This window comes from Odontomachus brunneus, unplaced genomic scaffold (genome assembly GCF_010583005.1).
Source record: "Odontomachus brunneus isolate Ranch 3 - 2012 unplaced genomic scaffold, Obru_v1 Obru_scaffold_117, whole genome shotgun sequence".
Classification (NCBI taxonomy): Eukaryota; Metazoa; Arthropoda; class Insecta; order Hymenoptera; family Formicidae; genus Odontomachus; species Odontomachus brunneus.
In genome coordinates, this window is record NW_022639567.1 from 1,065,353 (window position 1) to 1,077,459 (window position 12,107).

Genomic DNA, 12,107 nt, shown 5'->3' on the forward strand with positions numbered 1-12,107 from the left:
TGCAAAAGCACATGTCGAAAAAACACTTTATCGCGTTCCATTTTTCACAAAGCAAAAGAAATTGTTGTTTAGGAAAATAATTGTGTATGCTGACTGAATGTTATCGAGAAATGTCGAAATTAATCACAAACTACCTGTTTCGTTAGTAATGACTACTAGAACTGTTTGCATTGCCATCTAACATTTGCGGGCGGAAACTAAGTTAAGGTCCTAATATATATAAACTTTAGCAGAAATAAATATAAGAAAATAAAAGCTTTTTTAATGAACAAGCAAGCAAAGCAAGCAAACAAAGGAAATCAAAGATCAATAATAACTTATACATGGATTTACTAGTATAATAATAATTACAACAAAACTTTAAAAAGTTTTCAAAAGCTCAAAAGCTTTAAAAAGTATGAAATAATTTTAAATTCATATACTTATGTACCTATAATCCCATTCTAATGTTTTAACGATATTAAAAATCGGCGTCACAATGAGTGAGTCAATAATGAACTTTTTTATTATTTTTGTCCATACAGTTCAGTTTCTACAGTTATATAATTGCTATAATTTTGTTAAAAGAATTTTAAATTTTTGAATTTCAATAGTTATAATATGATTCATGTTATAATATGATTTCAATATTATAACTATAGTACAATATCATAATTATAATTATTATTTCAACATTATAATTATAGTTTTATCACAAAAGTCAAATATGATTGTTTTGATGAAAAAATTATGAAAATTATGTCTCTCTTTCTTCTTCCGACATTTAAAAACACATATTCTCAACTTGATATTTTGTGCCTCCTGTTCATAAAAATTACTTGTGCATAAAAAGAATAAATTTTTCATTGTCGAATCGTAAAAAAGGTATTTTGTTTTCTTACGCCGACTACTAATATTGATAGAATATTAAGATAGGATCGTGATAGAAAGAATATTGATTTAAAATTATTTCATATCTTTTAAGACTTAAAGTTTTTGAAGATAATTTATTATTTTTAAGTGTTTTACTTTTTACCTTTTAATTATTTACTTAAAGATTGCTAAAAATAAAACTTTCTCTTTTATATCTCAAAATATTCTTGGATTTTCGAGAAAATAATGAAATGACTTAATTTTGAAGTTATTTGAACGAGACTGAACATTGAACATTCTAAGAATCAAGTAGATAACACACAAGCTACAAAATATTTGACCTCTAATCTCAATATCTTTAGCGGTTCTCGAATTATGAGAGAATATACAAACAAATATACATACATACAGGGCAAATTGGGAGTCTCTTTTCTTTTTGAGAAGTCGGTTAGAAATGTATAACACACATATCCAGTATAGTCAAGATATTTATTACATTACAAAGTCCAACAGTTTCGTTCCAAATGCTTCTTGTCAAGCACTTCATAATTATTATTGCAAATTGCCACTATAAGATCCGTTCTTATTGGCTTCTTACTTACAAATTCTAAAATACATACATAGATTTTCCAGAGCGTCTAGACGTTAGAAGCGTCGCATAATCGCACCTCGCCACTTGGAGGCGACTCGAGTGAACGTAACGCGCATTTCTCGCCGCTTATTCAAGTAGCACGAGCTGTTGCCGAGCTGGCGGCATGTGCGAACGCGAGTAGACACACCCAGAGAACGTCTCGGCGACGCGTTCGCGCCATTTATACGACCTGGCCGCTTATACGCGCGCCGATAATCGTCTTGCCAAACTTTTGGACCGTGGTCCTCTAAAAGACAGCGCGCAAACAGCGCGCCGTGGAAGTCTCTTTGACGAAGTCGTTAAACGTTACGGTGCATTAAGGTCCGAAGGGGTTATGTGCTTGCACGTAAGGAATTTGAGACAGAAACATAAACTCCATCCTCCCGTCTGTTTACGCAGGCAAACTCCGAGCCCGGTCTCGCACCTAGGTGCGAGATCTTTCGCTGTATGTTTACCATAACATCTCGATGCAACCTGTCTTGGTTGAGTTACGCTCTGCCTCACCTTACCCGGGACCTTGTACCCTCGAAGGTGCTTCGGGGGATAAATCGCGTGTGAAATTCCTCCTCTCACCGAATCGAGCAGCCGGCGGCTGCAATTTCTATACCGAGACGTGTGAAAGCGAGATTTCCACTTCAATACAAAAACGTCACGCTCGAATACGCGAATGTCGAATATTTTTTCCCCTCTCCTTTTACTCTTCCCGCGAAATTTACACAGAATTTTGTAATAAATAAATTGCATACGCGGAAAGAATTTCATAATAAAAAATCACCATAAAATGTCGTAACCGAGAAATAGATTGACATTCTGCAATTTACATTAAATAATTCATTCATTTCATTTCATATGTGCTATTTATGCATCGCAACAAATTTTATGTCAAACTTAACACATTTCGCGTGTTTCAATTTATCTACTCTAATTTTTATGTTCATTTAACACAAAGTGAATATATCACAACAAATGACACAACTTATTTGTACACTTTACATATAAAATGTGTCACCAAGGATGTACACGTTACATAGAAAATGTGTTATTTTAACGTTTAAAAATGATGAATATGAACTCAACACGGAATAATCAAAATAGTACAACGATATTATGTCAGATTAATACAAGCACAGAAAAAAAGAATATTCTTGTTTGGGGAAATTCCTATTTTTGACATATAAACCTTAAAATAAAATTACATAATATTAAATGAAGATAAGGTACTTGCACCAATACATTTTGTATGGTTCAACATAGAAAAATATATTCTTTTTATTCGAAACAATCTTCATAAATAGGGAACGCAATATATTAGATTAAGAATATAATATTTTTAAATATCGGAAGAAGATATAATTATCATTAAAATAATCATATCGTATTTTTTATGAAACTATTATAATATTCAAATAATATTATAATATTTAGATTATATTCAATATATTCAATTATATTATAAAATATTTATAATATTTCAGTATTATAATATTATAATATTCAAATAATATAAAAAAAAATATTATAATATTTACTTGAATTCACGATTTAAAATTACTTGAATTCAAGACTTAAAAATTCTTCTAATAAAATTGTATGTCGTTATTTATATAACAATTATCAATGATTATCAATTTGAATATATTAGAAAGAAAAAAATTCAACACCAAAATTTTTACACGTATTGATTTCAACGCAAGTGTAAAATGTTTCTTTACCATGTCCACTTATTTATATATAGTAGCTAGTATATTTATATTTATATTTTAGAGACTGAAATGTGCTTCTAAAGAAGTTGCTATGTCCCTAACGAAATGTCTCTCAGCAAGATAGATCTTACTGATAATCTATTCCCGCGCTACTAAAAGTATAGTAAAATTTAAAAGAATTTGTACGAAAAATAAACTATAATATTCTGCTCGTGCAGCGGAGTTCTACGACGGTCGGATAAGTCGCTAAGATTTGCGACTACGTCGAGCTGTTAAGTACACGGGAACGTGTCGCTCGTTACGCACTGACACTCGGCAGATTTGCGTAACGCTAAATCGCAAATTAGAGTTTCAAGCGGCCACGGTTCCTGCGCTCTATGAAGAACGATGCAGCACGATAGATCACGGTGAAACAGTTTTTCAGCTCGAATGTTTGAATGGTGATTAGACGAAAAACTCGTTAAAAAGAAATAATATCTCCGTTATCGCGATCGAAAATATCCACCTATATTAAAATTCGGTAGAAATAACTGAGAGCAGTTTGCTGAGTGGAAACAGAAATTTTCTACAGAAGTCTTTCTGTCTCTACAAGACAGACAAGACAAGTCTCTTCTGTCTTTTCGAGTTTTTCTCATCTAATCGTCACAAGTATCAGAAAATTCGATTACACTAACGGAGTTAGGATTGTCCTATCCATGTGAGAAATATCGTATTCTCGAGACATAATTGATAAGAAAACCGATAATATAAAAAGAAAGAGTCTCGCTGTCTTGCCTGGCGGAGAATACCATTTTTATTTATATTCCTCAGTAACTAGTAAACTGCATGTATTTTAAAGGGAAAGTCGTGTTCGAGCGTCGTTTTTATATAGCACATTTCGATGCACTCGAGCAGACCGACTTGTGTCCTACCGATATATACTCGCTGCTAGACGTTGACCGAGGTTACCGACCCTGCAGACAAATTCGTCGAAGCGGTACAGATCTTGTGTGTTCACGAGAACACCGGATTCTCTCGCCGGCTGCGAGTTGTGTGCGCGAGAAGACAGTCGAGTGATATCAAATGCCTCCAAAATCACTGGCGATAATCACGTTACCGCGAGTAAGTGGAAGTCCTTTTTTTCGCGCAGAATTGCATCGAAAAAATTAATTGCTCATTAACACGCCCGGATTGTCCAGACGTGTGATATAATCTGATTTCTCGCTTTCTTCTGCGGTAACTTGACGCTTCTACATTGAGAAAATAAAAAGTAGTTGACTTAATGAGATTTTGCTTATATATATAAACGGAAAAAAAACGTTTAGTTGATGGAATGAATTATATAGTTGCTGTGATGAGAAATAAAGAGAGTTATTGATTTATTTATTTTTTGATTATTACAATTTAATATAGTAACTATATTGGCGCAATTTATTGTATACATTAAGGGCGAATTCACACCTTGGCAGAAAAGCAAAAAGCAGAAGGCAGAAGCCAATTAGAACTTCCACTGGTGGTCAGGTGATGGTTGACAGTTTCTGCTTTTCTACCAGCACGAATTCAGATTGGCTTCTGACTTTTTGTTTTCTGCTAAAATGTGAATTCTCCCTAACGCGTTGTTTGTTCAATGGATACAATATTTGTTTCAAAACCGCCAACTTTGTCGATCTAGCAACTTCTTTTCTCAATATAAAGGAAGTTTACGGTAAAATCTGGCATAACGTGATTTCACAAGTTGCCTACGAGGTATATCTAGATCTCACGTGTGTTGTATCTGTGTGTGAATGTGTGTGTGTATGTGTATGTGTATTTCTGTGCATGTAGGCGCACGTAACGCTTATACAGTGCCAATTACCGGGTATTATCGTCGAGCAGCGTCACTCGGGAGGAAAAAATCGACGTTCCATGAGCACGTCGACGTACGTGCGTGCATGTGCGTGTGTGCAAATGCGATTTTGAGGTGAACCGGGTCTCCAGCCCGGCTACTCGCCTTTATCCGTGGATAACACATAGAGCAAATAGCTTTTAGAGCAGAGCGTTATTTTTCGGTTACTGATGATGATTAGCACTGCAATGTAACCCGACGACACGAAGCCGAAGCTAGTCGATCGAGGAGTTCCATTTGGTGTCTCTCCTACAACGACCGCTAGTCGGCCGGCGCAAACAAGCCTCTATAACGTGTAAATTAACGCGTCTCAAAACGCCCAATTTTCGACACGCACACCAGCGCCAACGGCGTGAAAGTCGCGTATCGCGGTTACGGCTATTAAAACTGGCATGATTTCCGCAAGTGCAGATTTTGATGCTCGCGAGACGCGCCAAAACAAATTCTGTGTTTGTTTCTAACGCATTTCCAAGCAGGAGTCGTATATTCATTTATATACACGTATATTTACACACACACACATAAAGCATAAGAAGAGAGGTCCAGGTTTAACTCTTAGTTAAGGCAATACTTTTTGCTACACTTAATATTAATATCGTAAGAAAGTTAGAAAGCAAGTGCATAATTGAAATAACTTGTTGGGGAGGGAATGAGATATTAAAGGATTAATTTAATATTAAAATAATTTCTATATATATAAAGAGTTGGTCTGAGACGTGGAAGATTGATTCACCGCGTAAGTTGCAAATCCGAAAAATATTTGGCGCGTGCGTTCACACTGTTAGACATTATTATTCTCCCATAAAAATTTAGCAATTCGTACCAATAACCGCATGTGACTCTTATTTACCGTCTTTTCTCACTTGGTCATATACAGAGTGCCTGAAAGTTCCGCACACGGTTCTGGTGAACTCGTCAAATTGTACGAAAAAGTTCTGTACCATTTGCAAGTAATCACGTAAAATATTGTGTTATCAATTAAAGAAGATTGATGAACAATCACGTTTGATGTAATTCAGGATGTGACGGTAAGTAAAATATGTTGTGTGCTTATATACAGAAAAAAGAGTATCCACTTAAAACTAATATATCCAAATTTTAACAATTGTTTTTCAACAATCGTTGTTTCATATATGTAAGCAATAATATATAGTTATGTTAAAAGAATTTTAAAATTTCGAATTTTAACAATATTGTAATTTTATTTGAATATTATAGTAGTTTGATAGGAAGTGCAATACGATTATTTTAATGATATCTGACAATGATATCTTTTTCCGAAATTTAAAAACATCATATTCTCAATAAAAATAGATTTTTCTTTGATGAATTATATAAAATATATTCCTGCAAATAATTTATCTTTGTTCAATGTTATGTAATCTTATTTGAAAATTAAGACGTCGAAAACAAAAATATTTTCCAAACAAGAATATTTTTTCTTCTTTGTACATTAGATCAAACCGAAAAAAATTCTCTACTCTATTTTACAAATAACCACATAGATTTTTTAATCATTAATTTAAAGAAGACTGGTGATTATACGCGATTCTCCGCCAATCTCCTGTAATTAATAACTTATAAATCTAATACGTGATTATATGCAAAATGGTAGAGAAGCTTCTTGGTCAGTTTAATCTAAGACACAGAGAAAAAAAAAATTATTATATAGAAAATATATCTATATTAATGTTAAATGTTAATCTTCAAATGAGATTATGTCAGATTTCATCTGCTTATTTGCAAAATAGTACAGAATTTTTTATTCAGTTTGACCTAATGTACAAGCTTACAACGGATATCGTATCTTCATACTTTGTATTACATCCAGCGCAAACATTCACCAATCTTCTTTAATTAGTAACTTACAATTTTACGTGATTGTTTGTAAAATAGTATAGAACATTTTCCATGCAGTTTTACCTGCACTCCACAGCTACATCTGGAATTTTCAGACATCCTATATATATGGATTTTGCATTTGCTCTTAAATTTTCGTGTAGAACTTTGTCGATCTTGCGTAAACGCGATAAGTCGCGAAGTGCCCTCGGCGGGCATCATTGACAGAATTTCGGTTAGGAGAAAGAGAGCGAGAGCGAGAGAGAGAGAGAGAGAGAGAGAGAGAGAGAGAGAGAGAGAGAGAGAGAGAAGGAGAGACTGAAAGTCGTAAAATCACGTACATGGTCGCCATTAGATATCCGTTGCTTCGTACGGCTTTTGAAAAGCGGCGGCTGGCCATAGTCCTCCGCAAACTTGTGTTCGGAGCGCAACAACGTCGTAAAATGGTCCCTTTTCCCCGTTGTCTTTCGAGCCCACCAGCGTGGAGAGCACGAGGAGGCGGAAACGACTTTACGACACCAGTAGCATGCGCACCCCAACGGCTCTTTGTCAGCCTACCGTATTAATATCTCCTGCGGAGGAACGCTCGCCCGTTCGCTTCTACACCTGCGATATCGCACCTGTAAATTGCCTCTCCTCTACCTGAGTTGCCCCGGGGGTGCGAGAAAGTCTAACTCGTCCACGCAGCTAGAGCTTCGTGGACGATAGAGACTCCATCACCGTAAATATTTACCCTTTATTACTCGATGTATTCACAAGCAAATATATTTTATATTTGGCACTATGTTCGCAAACTTTCTCGAAGAAAGTCCAGTTGTGATATCGCAAAATAATCCAGGAGCCATTCAGTAGTCTCAAGCAATCGTTTAACCCTAGAAAGGTAGCGTGAGTAAATTTTATTCATATTCAAAATTTTAACTCTAGAAAGGCAATAATAATTTATGGTGCGATTAAAGTAGAGTTGAGTAAGTTTTATTCACACACACATTTAAGTAAAAAAAAAAAAACTTACAATGCTTAGACACATATTAAGGTATTCTTTTGTTTTAATCTTTAAATATAAACACTTAAGCTTTTAATATATTTAACGGTATATTTTAACAGAAAAATATTATTTTATTGCGACTTTTACAATTTTAAAAACAACTACTTATTTTACTTTGTTTCTCTTAACTAAATTATTTTACTCTAAAGAATATATTAATATATAATATTTTCTTGATAACAATTTTAAATTGAAAAAGCTCACCACTCAGAAAAGAATTATCTCTTTACAAGAATATTATAAAACTTCATCGAGAAAAAAGTTGGTTTGACGTCCTTATTCAGTCAATAATAGTGCCTGTAAATGTGACTCATAAGCCTTCTGGTTGAGTAAACAAACTGAATTTGAGTAAATGAACTAAATTTGTGTTTTAATTTAATATTCTTTGTTGAAATGTTATATTCACTAAATTTCAGAAAATGTTATTTGAATAAACTTAATTCCTATGTCGAACTTATAATAAGTTTGCTGATATATAAATTTACGAAATACTTAAAACAAGTAACATTTACTAGAATACAGTATATATTTTTCTGTGTGTAGAATATATATGCATATATTTCATGTTGAAAGTTTAAGTATTCGTATTTAAACACCAAAACAATAAGAATATCCTAAATTAGGCACGTGTTCAGGCATTGGCACTTTTACCTCGATATCTCACAAAAACATCCATTTCAACGTAGGGGATGAAAGCTACTGTGAGGAAAGCTAAAGATTTTCATTATAAGTAAAAGTTACTCATGTTTCTACCTTTTTAAGACTGCGTAGTTCATCGACAGGCTAACACTAGCGTGATCAAGTTGTCTAACGAAGAGACGCATTTAATCATCACTTTCTTCTACTTTTCAGGTGGCGTTCACGTGTCGGCGTCTCGAGGCTCGCCGCCAGGTAGCTCCTCAGTGGGTGGCGGTCAGGGCGGAATGGGTTCAAGCTTGAACTGCGGTCAAGGTTCGCCAGGTACAACTTCCGGCAACGGCGGCGGCGGCGGAGGCGGTGGCGGCGGCGGTGTCTCCTGCGTCGGTGCCGACGTGAGCGCGAACGAGGCGTCGGACTGGAGAGGCGCCCACAGCATCGCGGCGCTCAGACGCCGCGCCTCGGACGCTTCGCAACAATACAGTCCACAGCCGCCGCCGCCACCCCCAGGACCACCCCAATATGCCCACGACATGGAGTATAGTTCCGTTTACTGAGGCGTCGGTCCAAATGTCCTAACGTTCAGTTCCACGGAAGAGAAAAAAAGAGAAACTGCCGGCCGGTGGGAGCTTATGGTAATCTCATGGAACGAGTACTCCTCTCTCTCTCTTTCTCTCTATCTATCTATTTCTTTCATTTTCTGTCTCTCTCTTTATCTATCTCTCTCTCTCTCTATATATATATATATATATATATCTCCTTTCTCTTCTCTGTCTATTTCTGTTCCGTGAAAGCATCGTGAGAAGATCGGTCACTGTGCTCTCATGACTGATTCTGCGGAAAAACGAGGATACAGCAAAAGCGTAATTGAGCAACCTGCATAGAAAATTTCTTGGGATCTAACTGAGGTTCAATCCAATCTGATTTCCCGAAATAATTATAGGTATTGGTTAAAATTCTAATGTTTAAAATATGCGATTCTATAGAGGAAGCAAAGTTTTCCCAATATCTTTTCCGGTCTTCATTTAATGCTAGAATCAAATAAAACAAGCTGACTTTCTAAATAATTTAATTATTCAGTAAAATGCTCAATGTTTTAAACATATTTTATTTTTTGATATTTTATTCTATCGTATACAATAGTTGATATAAAAGTTCCCTGTTTTATAAAAGTATACTGACATTATTGATTGAAAAAAAAAAAAAACATGAGTTCCCATAGTATTTCTGATTCGATTTTAGACAGAGAACACATATTTGGGACAATAGGATTCCCTAATTGGTATTATAATAGTATCATAGTGATATTGTAACTAATTTTGGGATAAATTTGGGCATTCTGATCAGTATCTAAGCTGCATCTATGATGATTTTGAGAAATTTCTATGCGGGAAGCTGATCTAGCTGGTCTATCGTGAGTATAATCGTAAAGATAGTGCAACAGAGATCGATGGAATATCGTAATGATCATTTCGAATGATTCGACTAGCGGAGGTCCAAATTCGCTCAGCGGAATAAGAATCTAACACGAAGCCGGCGAAGCGCGGTAAATAATGACGGAATTAGAATGGTTAGATAATTCCGGGTGGACGTATGTATATGTATATGTGTGCGTGTGGGCGTACATGTAAGTGTGCGTGTGTGTACGAGTGTCTCAACTGGCAGAGATTCACAGCTAGTCGGCAAGAATACATAATAGCTTAACGATTGCGGGAACTCAACGTGACGCCTGAATTTCTATATTCTTGAAGTAATGCGAGCTCGTCGTAATGTAGAATTCCGCCAGAAGAAACAGAGGTGCAAGAGTAACGCGAAGAACCTACAAAAGGAGTACTCTTCTATAAGTTAGTTGCGCAGTTGAAGTCAGGGTAGAGGATCGAAATTGCTGGCAGCATCGACAGCGACAATTCGCGTACAATACAGATTCTCGTCATAGAGCCTTCCCGGGGACTGTCGTCGTAATACATTAGATAGGCCTTTATTCCGAACTCTCTTTTATCGATAAAAAAGAATTTGGAATAATGACTGTAGTCTACAGCAGGGTTGTATCGTAAGTTTCAACATCACGTCTACGCGAATTGTTTACGTATTGCCTACGTGATGTATACACAGTCTTTTCTCATGTAGACAATGTAAACTACGTAGGATATTTTGTAAATTATATTAAAATATACAAGATTACAGAACAATTTTACAGACAAGATTACAGCATTATAAAATAGTTGCAGCATCTATGTTTATATATATATGTATATTGGAAATACTCAGACTCATAATAACTGCAGTGGATTTACGGTGTCAAAGAACGCACTTGATATTGTAATGAAACTTATCGTATGGAGAAAAGATCTGTTGTCAAGTAACGTTATTGAAATTGTCGTGATAAAGATAAATTTTTGGATATATTTGAGCGAAACTCGTTTTCGTTTAATAGAATAATTTTTTAATCGTGGCAGTTCTATCGGAGAGAAGGAAACTATTTTTGTTTAATTTTTTATGAACCATCTGAATGGAGAAATACCAAGGATGCCGATGATATATATATATATATATATATATATATAAACATATCTAATGACATTTTTGCTACCAAAGTTACCAGTCATGTCACATAATAAAATGAAAATTTCATGCAATTTGTTATCTTTTTTAAACATTGCATTTATATATATGTATATATATATATATATATATATATATATATATATATGGCATTAATTATATATAAATGCAATGTTTAAAAAAGATAACAATTGCATGAAATTTTTATTTTATTATGTGACATAACTGGTAATTCTGGTAGCAAAAATGTTACCAAAGAATTTTATGGACCATCATTTGTTTGGGATACAACGTTCATAAGTTCATAAGTTTACATAAAATATAAATTTTTTTAAATTAATTCGTGAACAAGCCATACATTTTTTAAACAACATCCATAGATTATTCATTGTCTACATAGATGAAATCTCACACAGAATAATGGTTAGTCAGTTTACTTTCCTCCTGTTAAATAATGATTATCTTCAACAAAGAATATTTTTTTTATAACAATCTTAAAATATATTTATCAGAAATTCTAGGAGAACTCATTACCTTATACTCAAAAGAAAAATTTAATTCTCATTATAACAATATTATAATACTTTATAATACTATAAGTATTATAACAATATCATATTATAATACTTTACCGAGTAAGACATTCGAACTTTCTTCTAAACTCTCTTTTATCAATAAAAATGTCTCCAAACGTGACATATAAGCCTTTTAATTAATTTATAAGCACATTTAGAAATACTTTTAATCAATAGAAGAAAAATCAAAGTGAGGAAAAATGTAGTGAGCAAATAGAACTTTTATTTTAATTTAACAATCTTGATTGAAAAAGTCACACTCATATACAGGGTGTCCGGTAACTGGTCGAGCAACCGCTATATACGGGTTAAAATAATCATAAACGAGTCAAAATAATCATAAAAGTTACATACCATTTTGAAATGTTCTCAATATTTATTCCGTAATTAATTAAAATGT

General features: G+C 34.3%; 2 protein-coding genes across 2 annotated transcripts in view; both read left to right on the forward strand.

The window, feature by feature from the left end:
• Window positions 1-11,140, forward strand: part of LOC116849496 (homeobox protein orthopedia-like) — a 78,165-nt gene extending 67,025 nt beyond the window's left edge. Inside the window, exon 6 of the mRNA XM_032826688.1 lies at window positions 8,787-11,140. Within this exon, the coding sequence (XP_032682579.1) occupies window positions 8,787-9,127 (341 nt within the window). The 3' untranslated portion in view covers window positions 9,128-11,140. The remainder of the gene's footprint in view (window positions 1-8,786) is intronic.
• The window catches only part of LOC116849507 (calpain small subunit 1-like), a 5,002-nt gene continuing 3,218 nt past the window's right edge, over window positions 10,324-12,107 (forward strand). Inside the window, exon 1 of the mRNA XM_032826707.1 lies at window positions 10,324-10,414. Coding sequence (XP_032682598.1) covers window positions 10,324-10,414 — 91 coding nt within the window. The remainder of the gene's footprint in view (window positions 10,415-12,107) is intronic.